This window comes from Xyrauchen texanus, chromosome 37 (genome assembly GCF_025860055.1).
Source record: "Xyrauchen texanus isolate HMW12.3.18 chromosome 37, RBS_HiC_50CHRs, whole genome shotgun sequence".
NCBI lineage: Eukaryota > Metazoa > Chordata > Actinopteri > Cypriniformes > Catostomidae > Xyrauchen > Xyrauchen texanus.
In genome coordinates, this window is record NC_068312.1 from 24,670,992 (window position 1) to 24,696,281 (window position 25,290).

Below are 25,290 nucleotides of genomic sequence, written 5' to 3' on the forward strand. Positions count from 1 at the left end.
AGAGAATACATGTTAATTTATTACCCCATTTATTATACCCCCCCCCTTGTTTTAAGCATAAAACTCACTAAATGTTCTCTGGATTCAGTATTGAAACAAGACTTGATATATTAAAACATGTAATTTTGCTTCTCAGGTAAATGTATATTGTTTTAAGGATTTTACTGGAAAATAAGACAACATTTGCAGTGGAGCTGTAAGGGCATTTTCACAATCAGGTTACTTACCCTTTTAGAAGACATCTTCAGAGTTTTAACAGGTGCTGGTGTCTGAGCAACATTAGAGAGAGAGATTCTTATACTACACCATTCAAAATCACTGGCCTGTCTAGGCTTATAACAATATTTGTTTATGTAATAGGAAAACAGTCACATGAACACTAGTAAATTTACCTTGAACACTTCAACCTCCTCCAAAATGAGCTCTTCTGTTGTGCTGATGTCTTTTGGTAAGACAATCACCTTCTGGACTGTTCCATGATCTAAAATTAGGGGTGTACCATAAATAATTGAACTAGCAACAATTGAGTCACAATGCACCTGCATATGCAACAACAACCTAGATATCACCCTGTATGAACCGGAAGAATTTGACATGATCAGAAATATCTAACCTGTGCCCAGGAAGAGCACTTCATATCTCCCATCTACAGCATCCACTAGGTCCACAGCAATGGTAGTAAAACGGTAATCAACTGCTGTCCTGACCACCAGGGGGCGCTTGTGTATTGGGTATATGGGTTGATACATCAGAGGATGGGCACGAACAAAGTTTACAGCCTCCTCAGAAAAGGCCTTAGTGGAGTGGAGATCAGGGGTGAAGGTTCCTCCAGGACACTGTGCAATAAAAAATTAAAGTGAGAGAGAAGAAATAGTGATTCTTACAGCCTGTAAGAATGCGCTCAAAAAGAAAACAAACAAAGATTCAACAACTAGATATAACAAATTGTGACACATTTTTAAAACTGATACTCACAGTCCCTGGTCGCGGGTAGGGGATTTTGCCAGTGTAGGGTGTCCACTGGTAGTTGTGACCGTGTTTATGAGAGAAGGGCCCATTGAAGACATTTCTGATGTCAGCCATGGAGTATACACACACAGCAGAGCCTTTAAACACAGAGCTGGACAGAAAGAACAGAGTTTCCAATGTTTTAAATATATTCTAACCAAAATGATGTCTAGAAATGTGTAACCCAATTATTGTAATTTTTATTTTATTTAATTAAAAGTCTGATGACAGGAATTTAAAATGTAATCCCTCACACTACTTTTGACTAAAAGTAATTTGATTACAGTAACTAATTACTTTTAAATAGTGTTACACCAGGGGTTTTCAAATCTTGAACAATAATCCCCGAGAAAATTTACAAGACTATCACATTCAGGCACATTCTGGACACTTATTTTAAGTTTCATCAGATTTTCCTCTAGTGTAATATTATCAAAATGCATCATATTTCAGGTGTTGATGTAACCACCAATGATGATCAATAACCTTTAATTCGGTCTGGCAGACTCATTCCACCAATGCGTTCAACACCGATGCATGATTAACAGCTATAAATGATTCTATTTATAATATGAAACCATATTCTGTATTATTTTTATTAAAATACCGGTTTGTCCTCATGACAATGGGATTACTTAACGGTTTCCTATATCTGTGATAAACTCGCAGCATGTGAGTCAGTCTCCATCTCTATGTGAATCTGCACTTGTCAAATACACATGATGACACATCCACCTGAAATCATATTGAACTCGTAAAAATAGACACGCGGGATTTTGTTCAACATATTTTCTGCGCCCTAGATAAACTTGTGCAGCCATTTTCTACTGAGGTGACAGAAGATGTCAGTCACAACAGATGTTTAATTGACGGATTTATTTGCTCAAGTCACTTATATCATAATATTATTCTTACAAAACGAATTTAACCATGCATAATGCTGCATTTTCTAAAAAAATTAAAAAGGTTACCTACAAAATGGCGAGTTTATTACTCAAACTGCGGTATTGTTTCTCCCTTGAAAAAACACGTCTGCAGAGGCAGAATATGAATGATCAGAGGCAGGGCTGTGTGGCTTAGATTTGCAATATAGATTTGCAAATGCATAGGACATGTTTTGAGCTCACACTTACCCTCCCTGAGCGAGAGCAGGGAGATTTCATAGAGTAGTGTAGTTTATTTGAGAGCACATCCACATTTGAGCAAAACCCTAGGACTTCGGTGTAAGCGGAGCGATCTGCACTATTTTATGCATCTTTTGATTTTACATGGACTTTATCATCATTCTCCGTGCCTCAATGACATGCTCTGGCACACCATGGGGAGGCGCACCTCCCAGTTTGAAAACCGGGGTGTTATACCAAACACTGATTTCAAGCTCAAAAGAGGACATAAAGGTAACATAAAAGGAGTCAATATGACCCATGCACTTTATTCCAAGTCCTTTAAGGCCATATGGCTTTGTGTGAGGAACAGACTGAAATTCTGTTCTGAAAACAGAATTCATTCAAAAAGAGCAGCCTCAACTTCCAGATCGTCTCACCCAGCTGTGGAGAACACAGCATACACAATGGGGTTACGCTCATCATGGGTCCTCTGTATGAAAACATCCCCTACAAAACAAACACATAGCAGTCACTCAGGCTTTGGGCTGATTATGGCAAAGCTGTGATCGTGGAAAAGAAAAAACTATGCCTTACTCAGTTCATCAAAGTAAGTTTCAACACCATCTGCACCAATCACAGAACAGACCAGTCGCGCTTTGAGGAACGTTGTCCACTTATTCACCAATGACCTTTGACCTCCATCATCATTCTGAAAAGAAGCACACACACATGCACAGATAAAAGCCTAGACCTTAAACAAACCTTGGGTTCATTTGATTTATATGACTCATTTGCATGACAAAAACAAATCCTGATTTAAAGTTGATTATTAAGTCAGAATGTGGCTGTGGCAGGGCGTTCCGTCCGCCCGAAGAGGTGCAGCTGTCGTCCGTTAGAGGGTGGAGGAGTGGCCGAGGAACTTGCTACGGCATATCGGAGAACCGGCTTGACAATATAATTAATATTTTAATGAAAAACTTAAACAAAAGACAAACACACACATGACGGACATGTCCGTAAACGATCTCTCTCTCCTGCACCATCCGCCGCAGTCGGCCTTTATCCCTCTCGGAGGCTTGATTAGCCTGATAAGGGACCGGGTGTGTAGAATCACGACCCGGCCCCGCCCTCCGCCCTGCCACAGTAGATAGTTCACTCAAAAATTAAAATTTTGTTCACTCATTCACTCACTCTTATGTAGTTCCAGCCTCTTATGACATTCTTTCTTCAGTGGAAAACAAAATCAGATGTTGTACAATGTTAGTCTCACACACTTTCACTTTCATTGTACCCCCCCATACAATTAAAGTGAATGGTGTCTGAGCAAAAATTCTGCCAAACATCTCGTTGTGTTCCACAGATGAAAAAAATAATATGGGTTTCAACAACATGAGGGTCAATTCATTTTGGAGTAATTCTATTCCATACAGAGAAGCAGCTTTGTAGTATATCTGGATTTTCTCACCAGACAGACTCTTCCCACTCTAGCGAGAACGCTCAGAGCGCTGCCCCCTGAAGCGTCTAAACTCTTCTCCCGAAAGAAAAAGTAAAGTTTGTCATCATTCTTTTCGGCACTGTCGGGAATCTTCTGGATTTTAATAAACACAGGCTCTGATGGAGAGATAAAGGGATTTATGAAAAGATAAAAAGAATATTTTGTCAGTGGTCTGTCTGTCTTTTAATCACTTCACCAAACTTCTAAGCATACCGTTTAGCCATCGAGAGTCATACTGCTCTGTTCTGACAGCAGGCCGGTCCCCCAAAGTCCTAAAGATAGCTGGATCTGTACCCATGAAGTCCACGTGCACTCCAGCGTACAGGTTGCCATCTGAGGAGAAAGGAGAGATACTTTAGAATGAACAAGAGGGAAATGACTGCAGCCCATTCCTCCAAAATTCCAGATAGATTATATAAGATCCTAAGTTACACAAAGCTCCCCCTAATGTTAGAAATTCTTAAATAAAGAGAAACATCTCACTGATAAGAGCTGCTGCATTCTCCTGCCGGGGATCATATGGAGACTTTCCTTTTCCAGATTCCACATAACCAGGAACCAGCCGGAAGAGATATTCCTACACACAATCACATGCATACACAGCATACATTTGATGAGTGTGATTGAACTGTGAGCACCATGTTGTGTATGGGTGTGGGTCAAGTTTTGTCTACATTTTGAAGACCAAATCTCCCCACAAGCAACCGTCAAACAGAAAAAGTATTTATAAACATACTAAATAATATTTTAAGGAAAATCTAAAACTGCAAATAGGTGTGTGTAAGGGTTAGGTTTGGGAAAATATGATTATCTCAATGTAAAAGCAACCTCAGCTCTCCAGCCTCTGTTGATGAAGGTGCAGATGGGTTTATAAGCTCCTGTTCCACAGGTGTACAGGTGAGTTCTGTTCCATGGCTCGATCAGACGCACAAAGTTAGCACACTCTCCCTGAGAATACAAGCAATTAAGAGACCAGACAAGCTGTTTTACATTCAGTGATTAAATAAATGCATTCACAATATGATTCAATACTGAATCCAAACAGTTTGTAAAAGTGTACCTGTCCTCCTTTGCCAGTTAGTTTACACTCTCCTTTTCTTTGTGCTGTCGCTGGCCAGTGAATCTGAAAACAAATAACTTTTTGAAATACTCCATCATAGTGTGATCATCAGACAATAACCAAAATCTGAGTTGCAGATGAAATGCTGTAATTGATTTTTTTGACTTACAATAAGGGGTTCTTTATTGACATTTTGCATGTCCAGAGAGACCACATATTCACGGCTGCCCAGGTAGAGCCGTCCCTGGTCCTGGTCCATGTGCAGAATTCGGTAGTCACTGGTGTTGAAGGAGAAACTGAATGGCCGTATGGTTTTTGTCTCCAGTAACTCTGAGAAACAGAGCCAAATGTCAGGTCAGATACCAGAATTTACAATAACATCAACAAATACCTTCCTAAACTCCTTACTCAAACTGTTCCAATCTCTAATTATTTTCTTCTGTGTAACACAAAAAGTGATGTTAGGAAGAAATGTTAGCGACTGACAGCATCAGTCACCTTTCACTGTCATATGGAAAAAATATCTTCTTCAACATTCTTCAAAATTTCTCCGCTTGTGATTCATGGAACAAAGAAAGTCAAGTCAAGTGAGTTTAGAATGAAGTGAGGGTGAGTAAATGAGAACAGAATTATCATATTTTGGGTGGACTATTTCTTTACATATTCTGTACACTCATTCATATACATAAATGTAAGAAAACGGGTTTGGGAGCACTTCTTATCTGACATATTGCTTTGCATAGCAGGTGCTAGTGGTTTCCATCTCTCTCTTCTTTTTTAATCCTCTCTCTGTCTTTCTCTATGAGGGAGGACACGAGGGAGAATGGAGCAGGTGCAGAGATGAGAGATGGCCTCAGCTGTCTGAGCATGCCTTGCTCTAGTGTACAAAGTGTCTGTTCCCTGTATATATATCCCTTCTAGACACTAATTTCCCCAAAGACACGTCACTGATCAAAAGAATGCATTTTATACCAAATATTTAGTGTGCTCACATAGGTTTAAATAACATGATCACATGCATCACCAAATAATAGTACAAATCTCTTAAGGGTGGGCCAAGGTATAAGGAGAGGCTGGTTGACTTTAAACATAAATCTGCGGTTACGAGGACGTGCTGACATAGTTGCCCTCTGAGAGCACGACAGTAAGTGCGTGATTTTAGTGGAGTGGAACGGCACAACTGACATAGACCAAATCTATAAATTACTCCATGTTATCGTCATACCACACACATCTTTGATCTCAGAGGTATTCCTCTGCTCTCGTCCAAACACCAAACTGCCGGTCCAGCCTTACATGCTGGATAAACAGAAATAGCATTGGGCCGGTGACAGGAAGGTCACAGTAAATGGAAAAGATTTTACATAATTTATCAAATAAAGATGCTTATTCACTTCTGGTAAACAGGTTTGACAGAAACTGTTGGTTACTCACTCACTCACTCACTAAAAAAAAACTAAAAAACTTTACAATATTATGTATATAAAATACAAATAAAATGTAACCAAGGGAACTTAAATCAACAACAAAAATATTTTTGTCAGCTTTCTTTAATCCATTTGCATTGCATTAATCAGCATGAATATATATATATTATTTTTTTTCTTCCTTTGGTTAACTGAAACTGGACAAATGATTTCTAGTTCCCTGCATGCTTTGCATGGGACTCGACAGGGAGGGTAAATGTTTTAATGAAGTGTTATTATACACTCATGACCACTTTATTAGGTAACCCTGTACACCTTACTCATGCGATTATCTAATCAACCAATCATGTAGCAGTGCAATGCATAAAATCAGATACAGGTCAGGAGCTTCAGTTAATGCTCACACCAACCATCAGAATGGGGAAAAAGTGATCTCCGTGATTTTGACAATGGCATGATTGTTGGTGCCAGATGGGTTTGAGTATTTCTGTTACTGCTGATCTCCTGGGATTTTCACGCACAACAGTCTCTAGAGTTTATTCAGAATGGTGCCCAAAACATCCAGTGAGTGGCAGTTCTGAGGACGAAAATGCCTTTTTGATGAGTTCAATAGAAAATGGCCAGACTGGTTCAAGCAGACAGAAAGGCTACGGTAATTCAGATAATCACTCTCTACAATTGTACCATAGTGTTCCTAATAAAGTGCTCGGAGAGTGTATGTGTCATTGTGCAAAATGAATATAAAGGGGGAGACTCGTTAGTGTTTAATTTTTTGTTATATTGAGATTTACAAGAATTTGTAGGAGAATGTGGAGTTTCAGAGGACCGATACAATGTGTAATCTACATAATGCTTTATCCATTGAGCAATTGCTGTGCTAACCACAGTCTAGTGACCAAGTTGCACTCAGTAGTGCTTCAGCATGTATTTAGAATGCTAACATTTCCAGACACTAGATAGCATAAAACTAAGAGTTTAATTTGAGATATTTTGACATTTTAAAATCAACTGATTCATTTATGTTCCCCCTACTTGAATCATTTTAATTGAAATTACATGGTAATTTAAATGTAAGAAAACTAATTTCAAACATGTGGAACCAATGTCCATGATTAGATCATGTTCAGCCAAAGAGTTATTCTTCTGAGTGCAAACAGACAATTAAGGTCACATTTTATGGTGATATCCTCAACAGGGTTATTGTAGTTTTCACTAGGATCAAGGACTGAGTCCATCAATAGATTAAAGTCGCCTCCCAATATTATATCATGAGGGGTGCCAGCGGCTTGCAAACATCCCTTCAAGATCTATAAAAAAAAGCCCTGATCATCAGTGTTACATGTGTTAATATTAGCCAAATTCAACCTTTGACACTGAATTTCTGCTAAAACAATAAAGACTCTTCCTAATTTATCTTTATTATATTTGAGACATTTGAATTGTAGAGGTTTACTTATCAATGTAATGACTCTGCTCTTGCTTGAGCCAGCACTAAAGAAAATATGTCCACCCCATATCTTCCCATATTTTTCAGTTTCCTGCGGGGGAAGATGTGTTTCTTGAAGAAACACTATATCATATTTCTTATGTTTAAGAAAAGAAGTAACCTTCCTTCTTTTTATGGGGCGCCCCAACCCATTCACATTCCATGTGGAGAGAGACAATCCACTCATATTAACATTTGACAGTTTGACATATTAGAAAAAATAGATTGTGTCAAAAATGAAATTATAAAGACCACATTCCGACATTCAACTATCAAAATCCGAACTTCCCCCAGAACAAAACAAACAGAAAAGATACAAAAGTGCACATTAACACAGCACAAACCAGCGTCCATCCCTCTAAACTCAAACAGTCCATGTACGCCTACGAGAACCCCCACAAAAACTTTGCCGTTGGATTAATCAAGTCTGTGCTTCTACACAAATTTTGTGAGACAGAATTACAGATATAAATATAATAACAGAAATAATCTATAAAACAAACTCCAGCCACTAGGCGGAACCAGCACAAAAATAAAAAAAAAAGGCGCTCAGCTTCCTCGGACGGTCAAGTGAATGTTCACTGAGTCAGGCCTACTCGGTTGCAACATGAGAACCACAAATAACTTAACTCAGTCATTGACTTTATGAAGGACATTGCTTGCTGTGAGTATGCAGATACTTTGTGGCCATCCTTTGTATCTATTCTCAATTTGGCCCAGAATATCAGTGCAAAAGCACTGTTAATGTAAGAGATTCTTGCATTCCTTGAATCGATAACGTTTCTCTCGTCGAATTCGCAAAGTCAGAGAACAAGAAAATGCAGTGGCTCTTCCAAGAAAGCCTTCCTTTCCTCCTCGCCTCGTGTAACGAGACCTTTATCGGATGATCTCAGAAATTTGGCCAGAAAAGCGATTCCAATCAGGTTATTGTAGTTTTGAAACTAGTTTTTATATTTATTTAATTTTGTATTTCAATTTTCAATTTCAGTTAAGTTTTAGTTACACTGTAATTAGTGGTAACTTGCAATTGTTACCTATTTCTACTAGATCTAACCCTTAAAATTAATTTTGGTGGTGTAACCTAGTGAATTCAAGTTGATTCAGTGATGTTAAATAACATTTTGACTTGAATGAAAACTATTTAGATGTTACCACATGAAGCAAAATATGTTACATTTTTTCACTATAGGCTTAATTGTTCAATGTAAATAGTGTTTATTTACTTTCCAGCATTGCAAAATGACTAATTTTAGTTTAAAATTAGTTTTAAGTGACTAATTTTTTATTTTGTTTCAGTGTAAGTTTCAGATGTATTCCTTATAACTCCACCAGAAATTGTTTCATTGTTTCATCCATGGTCCTTATTGATATAAATAACATCCAGCCATTCGAGAGTAAATGTCAATGAATCCCTCCATGACCACATGCATACGTGATCACCCGTGGACATGCGAGATACCAAACATGCTCTCAAGTGTGTGTGTATGTCTGTGTGTCTGCACGTGTGTGTTAGGTGTTCTCCTCAGGGCTCTAAGTAGGTGGCGAAGTGTGCTGGGGTGTGCGTATGTATGTGTGTGGTTCTGGCAGCTGTGGGGGTGATCCTCCAGTCATGTACAGAATCCTGCTATCTGACTGCTATCTGTGCACTGGGGCCACAGATCTATTCTCAGCGCTCTCTCTCTCATCAGGCTTTATCCACAAAATCCACTATCTTTTGGCAAGAGCAGCTCTGTTTTTTCAGAGAGAAGGCACCTGACAGCCTGCAGATCAGACCTTGACCTTTACCTCTGGATCAACAACCTGAACGAATTGAAGTAATATCACTTGGAGGTAGTTTGACATGTGATGTCATTTCAAAGTAAATGACACAAAGTGATCATTGTGATCATAACAAAGTGGTTATTTTTGCCCAAAAATATTTTATTACAAATTAAAACGTTATTATTATTATTATTATGTAAATACAAAATGCAACATTATTGTATTCAATTAAAACATTATTAAATGCATTCATTTATGAACTTAACAACATTTATTATCATTACATTAAATAATTACAACTAACTAAAGTCCCTTTTTTTGGTCCCTTTTTTTAAAGTCTTTTTTTGGTCATACCCACTTCAGTCTCCACCACTCCAGCCATCAACTGCTCAAGTTCACCTGGGGCCAGATGCTCCAGCTATACGCAAGTTACAACTTAGCCTAATTGTGGCATACATGGGTACCAAGTCACAATTTACACACTACTAAATATTTGAGCATTGCACCATTAAACTCAGGTAGGATGTAACCCTACATATAAACTAAATATTTATGGAAGCCTCCGACCAGGAGTAATGGTTGGAATAAAAAAGCAGACTGATATTTTATGACATCAATGAACTCATGTTTTGCATGACAGGCTTCAGACCTTTCGACATACATTATGATGTTGGCATTTACACTCGTTTACATTTACGAGAGAGAAAATGTACTTTTAAGCTGCTCTTCAGCATGAAACTGATATAATGGTGCAGTTTCAAGGTGTGTCGCCCGGTGTCAAATTTCAAAACATTCAATATATATATACACAGGATATTAAAATGAATAAATGTCTATTTTTCCAGCCTGTTGTATTAATATTTATTTATCAACCCTTATTTATTTTAGATACTGTCGTGTTCTCTGTTGTCTTTTGTTTTTGTGCTTTTATGTTGAAGTTTAGTTTAGTTCCTGTTTGGTTTTTGTTGTCCTTTTGTAGTTTCATTTTATGATTGGTTTTCCCCTGATTAGTTCTCATTTCCTGATTGTTTCCCCAGGTGTTCCTCATTCCCTTGTTTGTTCCTTTATGTATTTAAGTCCTTGGTTGCCCTGTTTCCAGTGTTAGTTCTTGCATGTTTTGGTATGCTCTGTGCCAGGTTTCCTGTGTTTTTCTTTGTTCTGAGTTTTCTTTATGTTTGTTAAATAAACAGCTGCACTTAGATACTCATTCTCTGCCTGCTTTGTCACAGACACAGTTCCTAGCCTATATATTGTTATTTACATAGGGCAAACATACTATTTATTAAATCTACTTTTATTATGTATCGTATTTTAATGGGGATATAATTTAATACAGCTGACAGTTACGTGAGTAAACTAGTAGTTACTAAGTCCTTAGTGTGAACTTTACATCCCGACTTAGGTGAGAACTTACGCACAGCTGTGCAACCCTACCCAGCACTGGAATCAGCCACACCTGTTCCCAATCACCTCATCAAGGTAAATAAACCTACCTCATTCACTCAGTGTTTATCAAGTCTTGGTTCAGATCATCATCCCTTATCGCACTGCTAATATCCCCTGTATGCTTGTAGTTGTTCTTCTTAGTTTAGCCTTATGTTATTCTTGTTTTGTATGTAGCTTTGTATATTGTTTGTTTTATCATTAAATGCACTACAGTTGGGTTCACTCCAACTCCTGTCTTTGTCCTCCTATTCAAAGTGTGATAATTTGAACATTTTTTATTTCTCACATTTAATAAGCACTTACTGAAGTCCCTGAACTGAACAGTGCAGTAATCAGCATGTCATCATCTTAGCAAATGTCTCAGAATGCTCTGGGTAAAACTGCTTCTTTTAACTGCTGTAAGAAACATTTTAAACATTTTTTCTTAACTTTTTAATCACAATATCTGTGGGTATGTGTGTACATTTGCTGACATGACATTCTATAGGAGCTGTGGCACATGGTTACAAACTTGATGATCTCTATCAATTATTAGAGGACAAAATGATTTGTGTTTTTTGAGGATTACTGCCACTGGAGTCTACAATTCTTTGCCTACTGGTCAGCACTACAGCCAGAATTGTTTGTATTGGCATTCTTTATGGAGGACAAATGTAGTCAAGTTTTCCACTCACAACATCCCAAACATTTCTTCTAGCTACAGTGATTGTACCAGCGATCCGCAAAAGGATTATTTGGGATTTAAATGCACAGAATGAGGCCACATCCACACTAATCTATTTTTGTTAAAAAACTTGATTTGCAGTTTCCTAATATCATTGCTCTCCAAAGTATGCAGTAATGGAGAGCATTTTCAAAACACAGAAAAATGCCATTCTAGTGTGGATGAGAGGTGTAAAGGTTGCATTTTCAAATGAAAACCTGTGTGATGATGTGGCCTAAAATGACCTGACAGACTAAGACAAAAGCAAAAAGGGGGGAGAAATAAACGGGTCTTTCCACTTGTGTTTTTTCAGTGTGTTTAATGAGAATATATGGTATTTTTTTATATATATTTTTTCAATGTATTTGTCAGGGTTGTATGTGTTTCTATTCATGTCTTTTATTTTGGTAAAATAGTTCCATGCCTTGTTTGTTCCTGTTTCATTGCCATGTGATCTTGTTATGTGTTTCCCATGTTCTTGTGTCTTGTCCCCATTGGTCCATTGTTTGTGTAATGTTGGTTCTATGATTAAGTCAAGTCATGTTTTGTTTCATAGTCAAGTCATGTCATGTCAAGTCAAGTTTAGTTAAGTCTTCATGTTTATGTTTTGTAGTCAATTTGGAGTTAGGGTTTTTCGGATCTCACTTTTGTTATTAAACTGCACTTGGGTTCATCGCACTTCATCGTCACTGCGTCTACCTGTTGTCTGCCAGCATTACAGTATTAAGGTGTTTTGTACATTGAAATATGTAACAACTGTTATGACTTCCTTGTTGGACAGAAACAGCATCTGTGAAAACAGCGTCTGATCTGATTTGTTATATTTTGTGGCTTTGATGTTCATTTAAATGGGCTAAAATCCTTTGAATACACATTAAACCACTCAGATGACATCACCGAAAACAGGTCTTTGCCCAAGAAATGTGAAACATCAAGCCACACGAAATCACGACTTTAAAGCAACTGTGGCTCTAAATAATAAAACATGCATCATATTTTTACAAATCATCTAAGAGGTTTGGTTTAATTTAGTGAGTCAATATGACTCATTAGGGTCTCAAGAGATTTTGAGATGAGGAGCACTTTAGACCAGAATTCTCATAACTCCACAGGGAAACATTGTGGTTATAACAATCTCTGGACTAACACACAGAGACAAACTGATAAGTGTGGAATATGTTGAACAATGAGTTGGGGAAAGTTGCCCCTGCTTAGCCCCTTGCTTAGCACCTCTATTGCCTGTAAATAATCCTATGCAATGCTATGGGGAGGAATAAGATGCCAAACCACTCAATTAATGCGCAGTGAAAAACTGGATTTACCCCTTTTGTCAACATCATCTTATGTGTTTCACAGATAAAAAAAAAATATTATTGGGTTAACTGTCCCTTTAAGACACACACATCTGATGGGTATATTATAGCCAAAAAAGGACAAAGCAAAGTAAAACATAATTTCAATGACATAGACCTGTTTGTAGCAGCTTTTTGTATCCACTGGAAAAAGCATATATATTCTGGGAGGCAGTAGAACAGAAGTTACTGCCTTTGTGAATAAGAACACCTCATAAAAAAAAAGTCTGGAAAAACTGCCATGATAGACACACTGCCTGTGTCAGCAGTTTACTTTAGTCTGCTCAGAAAATAGACACAGATTGTATAAAAAGTACAGTGAACTATCCACGTATGTATATTACTTTTGGACGTTTGAGCCTCGTCTAAACTCCTGCTGCGAATCGATTTTGATAGCTTATTTCCAAAACCCTGCTCTACCTCACTGATTTTATCACCCTCTACCAAAATAATTATTTTAAAGAAGTCAATTGGGCCTGCAATATGATTTAATCAACACAAATATATTTATCAAAAGCATATTGGTTGTGTAAGCCTATAAATTGTGAGGTGTCCATTTACAAGAATATTTCCGGTAGATCACTGTATCACTGAATCATAGTACAGTTAGAGAGATAAATAAACTGCAAAACAATGTAACGATAGAAATAAATAAAAGAATATCTGAGCAAAGCTGATGTTACATGAGAGTGGCGTTCAGTCTGTGTGTGTGTTCAAAGTATATGCTCACACACGCGGTCGGTCAATCAAACATGCACATTCTCAAATTTGAGAGTCACTCATCACAGCACGAATCTGTGTCTAGTTTAAATAGCTCACCAGAGATATATGCTCGTCATGATAGCAGTAATAACATAACTGATAACAGTTTATCCTACAATAATGCCGTTGAGACGCCTTGACACAAATGCTTATTAAAGATGTGTGTTATTTCACTCTAAATCTTTATGCCTTCTCACCTGAATGAGGTTGAAGTCATTAAAAAAAAATTTAACCACTCCACAGATTTCATATTAGCAAACTTCATAGCAAGCCAAGTCGTTTAGGACATCTACTCTGTGCATGACACAAGTAATTTTTCCAACAATTATTTACAGACAGATAGTTTCACTTTTAATTCACTATATTCACTATTCCAGTGGGTCAGAAAGTTTACATACACTAAATTAACTGTGCCTTTAAGCAGTTTGGAAAATTCCAGAAAATGATGTCAAGCCTTTAGACAATTAGCTTCTGATTGTAATTGGAGTAAATTGGAGGTGTACCTGTGGATGTATTTTAAGGCCAACCTTCAAACTCAGTGCCTCTTTGCTTGACATCATGGGAAAATCAAATGAAATCATCAATAAAAAAAGTTTTGACCTCTACAAGTCCTTCCTTGGGAGCAATTTCCAAATGCCTGAAGGTACCATGTTCATCTGTACAAACAATAGTACGCAAGTATAAAAACCATGGGACCACACAGCCATCATACCGCTCTGGAAGGAGATTCATTCTGTCTCCTAGAGATGAACAAGGTTTGGAGCGAAAAGTGCAAATCAATCCCAGAACAACAGCAAAGGACATTGTGAAGATGCTGGAGGAAAAGGGTAGACAAGTATCTATATCCACAGTAAAACAAGTCTTATATGGACATAACATATCAAGGTACTAGAGTGGCCATCACAAAGTCCTGACCTTAATCTGATTTGTGGGCAGAAATAAAAAAGCGTGTGCGAGCAAAGAGGCCTACAACCTGACTCGGTTACACCAGTTCCGTCTTGAGGAATGGGCCAAATTTCCAACAACTTATTGTGAGAAGCTTGTGGAAGGCTACCCAAAAGGTTTGATCCAAGTTAAACAATTTAAAGGCAATGCTACCAAATACTAACAAAGTATATGTAAACTTCTGACCCTCTGGGAATGTGATGAAATAAATAAAAGCTGAAATAAATAATTGTCTACTATTATTCTGACATTTCACATTCTTAAAATAAAGTAGTGATCCTAACTGACCTAAGACAGGGAATGTTTTCTGTAATTAATTGTGACTTGCGAAAAACTGAGTTTAATTGTATTTCGCTAAGGTGTATGTAAACCTCTGACATCAACTTTATATTATCCATGTGGAAAACGAACTGCCTTCTTAAACTTAATAGCTGGTTGTACCACTTTTAGCAGCAACAACTGCAACCAAATGCTTACAATAACTGGAGATCAGTCTTTCACAATTCTGTGGTGGAATTTTGACCCACTCTTCCAGCCGCACTAGAGGGTTAAGCATGAACTGCTAATTTAAGGTCCTGCCTCAGCTTCTCAATTGGGTTCAAGTCAGGACTGTGACTAGGCCACTACAAATCTTGAATTTTGCTTCTTTTGAGCCATGAAGAGGTGGACTTACTCCTATGCTTTGGATCATTGTCTTGCTGCCTAATCCATTTGCACTTGAGCTTCAACTCATGCACTGATGACTGAATGTTCTCCTTCAGGATTTTCTGGTAGAGAGCAGAATTCATATTTCCCTAAATTATTGCCAGTCGCCCTGGCCCTGAAGCAGCAAAGCATCCCCACACATCACACTACCACCACCATGCTTGACCATAGGTATGATGTTCTTTTTGTGGAATTCTGTGTTTGATTTATGCCAGATGTAACAGGACCCCTGTCTTCCAAACAGTTAAACTTTCAACTACTCAGTCCACAGAACATTCTCCCAAAAGATTTGAGGATCATCAAGGTGTGTTTAGGCAAAATTCAGAAGAGCTTTAATGTTCTTATGAAACAATTTAGTATGAGATAAAAATAAAAAATCAGGATGGGGCAAATACTTTTGCACAACACTGTATGTATATGTGTGTGCGTGTGCGTGCGCGTGTGTGTGTGTGTGTGTGTGTGTGTGTGTGTGTGTGTATATATATATATATATATATATATACACACATTTTTTAATCTAATTAATTACATGGTGATTAATCGCATTTAATCGCATATACAAATATTTGCTGAGAAAGCCCCTCATATAAAAATAATCATACATAGTTATCTTTAAATATTTTAAATTTATAATTATGTATATATATATATATATATATATATATATATATATATATATATATATATATATATATATATATTCAGATAATTAAATGCATTACATTCTTGTAGCAGAAGAGTTAATCATTGATAAGACGATACAAAAAGCAGCTTTAGAATACGTTTTGTTTACTACCACATTATTGATCATAAGCCAATCATTGGCATACACTTCACAGCAATCCGTTTCAAAAGTGAATTTGTCAATCAGTTGGAGATATATTATGAGGACTTGATTAAGGAACCATCAATTTACACCTGCGTCAGACATGCTTGTTAAGTGTCTCGGGTGCGTTGCGTCATAAACATAAAATGTTTATGTCACTATGTCAAGTTAAATATAGTTTAATACTCAATCTTCAATCTTCAATGTTTTGCCTAGCGAAGTGTTGTATAAACTGTGTGTTGCTCATACAGCTGAAATTTCACTTACTACCCTCTGGAGTAAACGGGTGGTACCACAAGCTTGCATTTCTCAGGAATCTTCCTTATTACGGTCCGGGGGAATTGCGATTAATTGCATATAAAAATATATGAGTGCAGCTCTTGAGGCAACATGGATCCGACTTTGCAGCCCTTGAGCTTTCCAGAGTTACCCTACTCTAAACTAACTTCTAACAAATCTATTAACACAGCCATCAAAAGTAATATTAATTTTGAAGCTCCTGTGTGACAACACAAAACGTTAAAGCAACAAAAAACATTCACCACACTTTTAAAAAAAAAACTTTATAAAAACAAATATTGACAAAAATGTTAAACTATTGATTATTTAATACAGGTTAAGTTCTAGACTCAATAGTCCACTAATGGATTGTGAACTGTTATCTAGCTCACTGTTTAGTGTCTGTCCTAAATCTGTGACATATTACGAGAAAAAGGGATCAGATCACATTATTGTTCACAGGCATTCATATATCTGGGAGAGCATGTAAGCTATGGATGAGCATTGTCTGTTGCAACCACATGCTTTTATTTCTTATTTTGTTTTTACAAACTAGTCCCTACACCTTTTTCCATTGTGAATAAAATACATTTCGCCTTTAAAACTATGCCCGTGTTCCACATTTACAGTTTGATTCTGACAGAAATTGCATCTAAAATGATTCATATATAGCATCTGAACATCTACTCTGCTGTGACCTCTGCTCTCAACCAAATCTAATGAGCTAAAACTCCAGTGAATGAGATTATTCCAGCATCTGACACAATGCAGCAAAGTTTTCAAACCAGCTTAGTATTGTTTAATTTGTGGCTGATGGCCAAAAGAACAGTAGACTGAATGCCAAAATACTGGGATAGAGGGTAAAAAGTATCATGTGAACTCTCAAAGATCAGCCTTTCAGTAGTGTTGTTAAAATGGTTACCCCATGCCACTGTGCCCTGGATTTTGCAGCAATCATTTATTTTTATTTTTCACAAAAAAAAAAAAAATGCAAAATAAATGTCTAAATCATTACTTAGACATGGGAGACTGGTTCAAGGCCAGCACAGAAGAAAAACCCAGAGCTTTTTTGAAAGGACATCAAGCTAAAATGTCTCATTGAATGAGGAATTCCTTTGAGTATCTGCCTACAAACACTTGGCACCTGGGACTTGGATGGTCATATATGAGAGAAGAACCCATTAGTAATATTTTTTAGGGCTTTCATCCAACAACTCTGCTAAATAGTACAGTGCATGTAGTGCTTTGGATGCTGGTGTTCCTTGGTCAACCAGCTTCATTAGAAAAGCCTCTATTTCTTGCAAAGAAGCATCTAGGCTATATTCGGTTCAACAATGCAAGAAGTCACTCATTTTAGATGTGAATATTATTTACATTTTAAAAAGTTATTAAAGCCTCCCACTTCTCATCAACATTACATTGAAGAGAATGATTTCACTACAATAAACTCAATTAATGTTTTGTTGAGAAGCTAACCAAGATGAATTCAGATTTGTTTAGTTATAATTTTATAATAATTAATCACTAAACTCTTTAACTCCTACTAGACCTTCAGGGTTCTAAGTGAAGCCACTTGTCCACTACATGAATACACATTATAGAAGAAAAATCACCTCCCAGAGGTTTATTTCTGATCATCTGAGTCATAATACTGATTGTTTTCAGATGTATAGAATTTATTTATCCACTTACCCTTTTCAGAGAAGTTTCCCACATTTACAAATATGCATTTCTGCCAGTTTTGTACTAAGGGAGACTCTGAGAATGTGGCCTGGTTCCAAAGTGAACCCACAGGCCTGGAGTGATGAGCTGTGTTCTAGTTCGCAGGGATCCTACGCAGTGTTAGCTGCTCCCTATTCACAACTCATAAAATGGTCTATTGTTGCCACCTGCTGGCTAAAATCTTTAATCTCACAGGGAAAAATGAAAAGACACATACTGTAGCTCTTTTACAGATAGATCTGCGCTGCACTTAGAATTTATAATAGAACACCGCAAACACAATCGGAGTGATACAAACAGTGAAGCATCCAAGTGCAGATGTTGTGAGACATCAATACTCATGTAATGTGTTTCCTCCAATCAGATACAAGGACCGGAACTAAAAGTTGTATCAATAAAAATGTAAATTATTTGTCTATTTTATAATATGTGTCTTCCTAAATGTTATATGATCAAGTGTCATGATAACAAGTAAAGTTCACATCTCCTGCGCTTTGTACTTGCGCACAATTGCATTGAAAGCACACCTGAGGTAAATTAACTTAATTAAAACGGCAGGGTCTCAAACCCCCTGGGCTGCCATAAGAAATTCTTGGGCCAGGTACAAAACTTATTCAGCAGGACAGTTATCCCATCAACGCTGTTGAGCGCTGTCTCCGTGTTTATATCCACGTCTCCCACTGAACACGTTTAGTTAATGTTACATTTAAAACATGATTGCGTTGCTGATCATGAAAGTAATTATGTCACATTATACCGTTTAGTAGAGAGTAGCGCTTAATGTACTTTTGCATAGAAAGTGCCATCTTCTCACTGTCAATCAGTTGTATAAGAACACTCAATCTCTCTCTGTGCATGCTGCGGATGTGTGTGTGTGTGTGTGCGTGTGTGTGCGTGTGCGCATGCGTGTCATACCTGTCAACACTCCCATTTTTCCCGGGAGTCTCCCGTATTTCACACCCATCTCGCGCCCACCTACCATTTTGAATATTTCTCCCTGGAAACTCCCGGAATTTGTATGGCCCACACCTCGTTATATGAATAATCACATCAATATATTATTCCAAGGCTATCCAGTTGCCAGATCTTGTATGAAACACATCCTACTCACACAATCGACACATTGTAACGGTTACCCTGTCTTGTTTCACTGTTGCCCTCTTGTTTTCCATCTTGTCACTTTTGCACTTCTTAGTTTTCACTTTAGTCCCTTATGTAACTCCATAGTCCTCTGTTAGCGTTCGTGTTCCCTGTCATTGTTTTCACCTGCCCTCATTAGTTTGCCGTTTGCTTCTGTTAATCACCTTATTATCTTGTTTGAGTTCTGTTCGTTCATTGGCCCCTTTTTCCCTTGTTTATGTATTTATACCCTGTGTCTTTGTTCAGTCTTCGTCGATCGTCGTTTGATGTTAACCTGATGTATCTTTCCTTCCCGAGTTCCCTGTTCGTGTCTACCTTGGTCAGCTTATTCAGTTTATGTTTCATTTCCCCATCGTGGGTTGTTCCTTTGTGTTTTCCTGTTTTATTCATTTAATAAAGTTCAACTGCGTTTGGATCCGCATCTCCTCGTCTGCCTCGTTACTCAAGCGTAACAGAACGATCGACCACCCATGGATCCAGCAGTTCAACGTGCGAACTACCATCTGCTCTGCTTAAAGCAAGAGGACCGCCCTATTGAAGACCACATCCACGACTTCCTGAACCTGGCGAGTGTCACAGACTTCCCGGACTCAGCCTTGGTGGCCTTCTTTAGGGGCAATCTGAACGCAGCGCTAAGGGAGCGGTTGCCACAGGCAACGCACGGCTGGACGCTCTGCGACTTCCTGGAGGCGACCCTACTAGTTTGCGGCTCACAGCTCACCGTGGGCATCGTAGAGGAGGACCCTACCCCTCCACCCACTGTGGAGACCCTTCAGCTGTCCGGGGCTCTTCCTGTCACGCCTGCCCCGGTCTGCAAGCCAGAGCCCACGCCTGCCCCAGTCTGCGAGCCAGAACCCACGCCTGCCCCGGTCTGCAAACCAGAGCCCACGCCTGCCCCGGTCTGCGAGCCAGAACCCACGCCTGCCCCGGTCTGCAAGCCAGGGCCCACGCATGTCACAGTGAGCGAGCCAGCAGCCACGCATGTCACAGTGAGCGAGCCAGCAGCCACGCATGTCACAGTGAGCGAGCCAGCGGGCACGCATGTCACAGTGAGCGAGCCAGCGGCCACGCATGTCACAGTGAGCGAGCCAGCGGCCACGTATGTCACAGTGAGCGAGCCAGCGGCCACGTATGTCACAGTGAGCGAACCAGCGCCTACGGCCTCTACCATCAGCAAGCCTGAGCCCTCGTCAACCACGGCCAGCGAGCCTGAACCCACGCTGACCAGGAACAGCATCCCAGCCTCCCCAGTCGCATCAGCCCGGAGGAAGAGGAGAAAGGGAGTGGTCTCTGCGCTCCAGCCTCCGCCTGCCGCAGCCCCATGCCCTAAACCCCCCTTGACTCTGCCCTCAGCGCCCGGCGAACCTAAGCCGGCACATACCACGGTAACCCAGCCAGAGCCAGTAGCCTCAGACGTCACTGAGCCAGTGCCTGTAGCCTCGACCGTCCCAGAGCCAGCGCCTGTAGCCTCGACCGTCCCAGAGCCAGCGCCTGTAGCCTCGACCGTCCCAGAGCCAGCGCCTGTAGCCTCGACCGTCCAAGAGCCAGTGCCTAAAGCCATGACCGTCCAAGAGCCAGTGCCAGTAGCCATGACTGTCCACGAGCCAGTGCCAGTAGCCATGACCGTCCAAGAGCCAGAGCCAGTAGCCAAGACCGTCCAAGAGCCAGTGCCAGTAGCCATGACCGTCCAAGAGCCAGCACCAGAAGCCTCGATCGTCCAAGAGCCAGCACCTCTCGAGTCTTCCAGGGCTCCTCCTCCCGAGCTTTCCAGAGCTCCGCCTTCCGAGTTTCCTGAGCTTTCCAGAGCTCCGCCATCCGAGTTTCCCGAGCTTTCCAGAGCTCCGCCTTCCGAGTTTCCCGAGCTTTCCAGAGCTCCGCCATCCGAGTTTCCCGAGCTTTCCAGAGCTCCGCCATCCGAGTTTCCCGAGCTTTCCAGAGCTCCGCCTTCCGAGATTCCCGAGCTTTCCAGAGCTCCGCCTTCCGAGTTTCCCGAGCTTTCCAGAGCTCCGCCGTCCGAGTTTCCTGAGCTTCCCAGAGCTCCGCCCTCCGAGCTTCCCAGAGCTCCGCCTCCCGAGCCTCTCGGGCCTTCTAGGGCTCCGCCTCTCAAGCCTCTCGAGCCTACCAGGGCTCCGCCCCTCAAGCCTCTCGAGCCTGCCAGGGCTCCGCCCCTCAAGCCCCTCGAGCCTTCCAGGGCTCCGCCTCTCAAGCCTCCCAAGCTTTCCAGAGCTCCGCCCTCCGAGCTTCCCAGAGCTCCGCCTCTCAAGCCTCTCGAGCCTTCCAGGGCTCCGCCCCTCAAGCCCCTCGAGCCTTCCAGGGCTCCGCCTCTCAAGTCTGTCGAGTCTTCCAGGGCTCCGCCCCTCAAGTCTCTCGAGTCTTCCAGGGCTCCGTCTCTCAGGCCTCCCAAGCTTCCCAGAGCTCCGCCTCTCAAGCCTTCCAGGGCTCCGCCCCTCAAGCCTCTCGAGCCTGCCAGGGCTCCGCTCCTCAAGCCTCTCGAGCCTGCCAGGGCTCCGCCCCTCAAGCCTCTCGAGCCTGCCAGGGCTCTGCCCCTCAAGCCTCTCGAGCCTGCCAGGGCTCCGCCCCTCAAGCCTCTCGAGCCCCCCAGGGCTCCGCCTCTCGAACCTCTCGAGCCTTCCAGGACTCCGCCTCCTGAACCTCTCGAGCCTTCCAGGGCTCCACCTCTCGAGCCTTCCAGGGCTCCGCCCTCCGAGTCTCCTACGGCTCCGCCCCCAGAGCCTCTTGAGCCTCCTACGGCTCCGCCCCAGAGCCTCTCGAGCCTCCTGCGGCTCCGCCCCAGAGCCTCCTACGGCTCCGCCTCCAGAGCCTCCTATTGCTCCGCCTCTCGATCCACTCAAGCCTTTGACGGCTCCGCCCCCAGAGCCTCTTGAGCCTCCTACGGCTCCGCCTCTCGAGCCACTCAAGCCTTCGACGGCTCCGCCCTCAGAGCCTCCCGAGCCTCCCACGGCTCCGCCTCTCGAGCCACTCAAGCCTTCGACGGCACCGCCCTCCGAGCCTCCCGAGCCTCCTACGGCTCCGCCGCTCGAGCTACTCAAGCCTTCGACGGCTCCGCCCTCAGAGCCTCCCGAGCCTCCTATGGCTCCGCCTCCCGAGCCTCCTCCGGCACCGCCTCTCAAGCCGCTCAAGCCTTCGACGGCTCCACCCTCAGAGTCTCCTACGTCTCTGCCCCCAGAGACTCCAGAGTCTTCCTGGTCTCCGCTCCTAGAGCCTCCCACGGCGCCGCCTACCCCGGCTCCGCCTTCTGAGCCTCCTTCGGTTCCACCTCCTGAGCCTCCCTCAGCTCCGCCTTCTGGGCCTTCTGAGCCATCACCTCCCTCGGCTCCGCCTCAGAGGTCCTCCTTGGCTCTGCCTCACGCGGCTCCGCCGGCCTCCCCTGTGGCCACTCCATCTCCTAGGCCACCAAAACCGGCCTCTGTCCTGTGGTCATCTCCCAGGTCCCCTGAACCGGCCCTTGGCCCACGACCACCTCCCAGGCCACCAAAGCCGGCCTCTATCCTGTGGCCTCCTCCCAGGCCTCCTGACCCGGTCCCTGTCTTGTGGCCTCCTCCCAGGGCTTCTGACCCTGTTCCCGTCCTGTGGCCTCTTCCCAGGCCCCCTGACCCAGTCCCTGTCCTGTGGCTTCTCCCCAGACCTCCTGACCCAGCCCCAGTCCCGTGGCCTCTTCCCAGGCCCCCTGATCCAGTCCCTGTCCTGTGGCCTCCTCCCAGGCCTCCTGACCCAGTTCCCGTCCCGTGGCCTCTTCCCAGGCCCCCTGACCCAGTCCCTGTCCTGTGGCCTCCACCCAGGCCTCCTGACCCTGTTCCCGTCCTGAGTCCTCCCTCCTGGCCTCCTGACCCAGTCCCCGTCCAGTGGCCTCCTCCCAGGTTCCCCAAACCTGTCCTAGCCCTGTGGCCAGCTCCCAGGCCTCCTGCACCTACCCTTGCCCGGTGGCCAGCTCCCAGACCATCGAAACCTGTCCCTGCCCGGTCGATACCACCCCGGCCTCCTAAACCTGTCCCTTTGTGCCCCCATGGACTGCCTAATTGTCCCTTGTGCCCCCGTGGACTGTCTCATCTCCCTTTGTGCCCCCGTGGACTGTCTCATTTCCCCCCGGACTTCCTATCTGCCCCTGGCACCTCCCGGACCTGCCTGTCTTGCCCTCTGTGCCCCCCGGACTTCCTGCCTGCCCAGTGTGCCCCCCTGGTCTGCCTGTCTGCCCATGTGCCCACTTGTACTGTCTGTTTGCCCCTGGTGCCCTCATGTTGTTCTTGTGGATTTTTGTCTGTTGTTGTTTGTTGTCAAGGATCGTCTGGTATCCGATCCTTGAGGGGGGGCTATGTAACGGTTACCCTGTCTTGTTTCACTGTTGCCCTCTTGTTTTCCATCTTGTCACTTTTGCACTTCTTAGTTTTCACTTTAGTCCCTTATGTAACTCCATAGTCCTCTGTTAGCGTTCGTGTTCCCTGTCATTGTTTTCACCTGCCCTCATTAGTTTGCCGTTTGCTTTTGTTAATCACCTTATTATCTTGTTTGAGTTCTGTTCGTTCATTGGCCCCTTTTTCCCTTGTTTATGTATTTATACCCTGTGTCTTTGTTCAGTCTTCGTCGATCGTCGTTTGATGTTAACCTGATGTATCTTTCCTTCCCGAGTTCCCTGTTCGTGTCTACCTTGGTCAGCTTATTCAGTTTATGTTTCATTTCCCCATCGTGGGTTGTTCCTTTGTGTTTTCTTGTTTTATTCATTTAATAAAGTTCAACTGCGTTTGGATCCGCATCTCCTCGTCTGCCTCGTTACTCAAGCGTAACACACATCATACAAATTTCAACCCATTTGTGACTTTAACCTGGCAACCTACAACCCAGTTGCGCTGTTGATATCCGCGCAGGTAGTGGATGTGGGAAGTTGAATCAAGCATCACTGGTCGATGGGAGAAGACTCAGCACCCAAATGTTGACAGGTATGGTGTGTGTGTGTGTGTGTGTGTGTGTGTGTGTAACACTCTTCTCTCCTCTTCTCAGCACCAATCGATCCACTATCCTCACGGAAAAATCTAAGATACTACAGCGGTGGGTCGAACACTTTCAAAGCGTGTTAAACCGACCATCGGCTATCAACCAGGAAGTACTGGACAGGCTGCCGCAGGTCGAAACCAAAGATGCTCTGGATCTGCTCCCCTCCCTGGAGGAAACTCAGAAGGCAGTCAGACAACTGTCAAACGGAAAGGCGCCAGGATTGGATGCAATTTTGCCGGAGATATACAAGAATGGCGGCATCCAGCTCCTCTGGCGATTGACTCAGCTTTTTCAAGGAATTTGGATGCAGGGCCAAATTCCTCAGGATTTCAAAGACGCAACCATCGTCCATCTTTACAAAAAGAAAGGCAATTGTCAAATCTGCGACAATTACAGAGGAATTTCACTCCTGAACATCGCTGGCAAAATCCTGGCCAGGATTCTTCTCAATCGCGTTACAACACATCTGGAATCAGGCCTTCTGCCTGAAACACAATGCGGCTTCCGCAAAGAACGGAGCACCGTGGACATGATCTTCGCAGTTCGTCAACTCCAAGAAAAATGTCAGGAGCAAAATGTCAGTCTCTTCACAGCATTCATCGACCTCACAAAAGCCTTCGACACTATAAACAGAGATGGCCTATGGAAAATCATGCGGAAATATGGCTGTACAGACAAATACATTCAAATCGTCCGCGGACTACACAACGGTATGCTCGCCACGTTATCGACAATGGTGTCGCTTCGGAACCCTTTCCTGTCACCACCGGAGTTAAACAAGGATGTGTTCTTGCCCCAACGCTCTTCAGTCTCGTTTTCTCCACAATGTTGTGGGACGCCTACAAAGACGAGAACCCCGGCATCAAACTCCGTTACCGCACAGATGGGAAGCTGTTCAACCTGCAAAGGCTTCAAGCAGTGACAAAGGTCTCTTTTGAACATGTGCGCAAGATGCTCTTTGCCGACGATTGTGCTCTTGATGCCACCACCGCGATGGATATGAAAAGAAGTTTGGACTTGTTCTCTGCCACCTGTGACAACTTCGGACTAGCAATCAGTA

At 42.4% G+C, this 25,290-nt stretch overlaps 1 protein-coding gene across 2 annotated transcripts in view; it reads right to left on the bottom strand.

Annotated features, from left to right (window-relative positions):
• Nucleotides 1-25,290, bottom strand: part of LOC127630906 (semaphorin-3F-like) — a 66,357-nt gene that overhangs the window by 7,232 nt on the left and 33,835 nt on the right. For both annotated transcript variants that reach the window (XM_052108766.1, XM_052108765.1), the window contains exons 3-14: nucleotides 4,839-4,999; nucleotides 4,670-4,732; nucleotides 4,438-4,557; nucleotides 4,093-4,186; nucleotides 3,823-3,942; nucleotides 3,580-3,725; nucleotides 2,709-2,823; nucleotides 2,552-2,621; nucleotides 976-1,120; nucleotides 614-836; nucleotides 393-481; nucleotides 228-269 (exon numbers count right to left, since the gene is read on the bottom strand). In XM_052108766.1, the coding sequence (XP_051964726.1) occupies nucleotides 228-269; nucleotides 393-481; nucleotides 614-836; nucleotides 976-1,120; nucleotides 2,552-2,621; nucleotides 2,709-2,823; nucleotides 3,580-3,725; nucleotides 3,823-3,942; nucleotides 4,093-4,186; nucleotides 4,438-4,557; nucleotides 4,670-4,732; nucleotides 4,839-4,999 (1,388 nt within the window). The remainder of the gene's footprint in view (nucleotides 1-227; nucleotides 270-392; nucleotides 482-613; nucleotides 837-975; nucleotides 1,121-2,551; nucleotides 2,622-2,708; nucleotides 2,824-3,579; nucleotides 3,726-3,822; nucleotides 3,943-4,092; nucleotides 4,187-4,437; nucleotides 4,558-4,669; nucleotides 4,733-4,838; nucleotides 5,000-25,290) is intronic.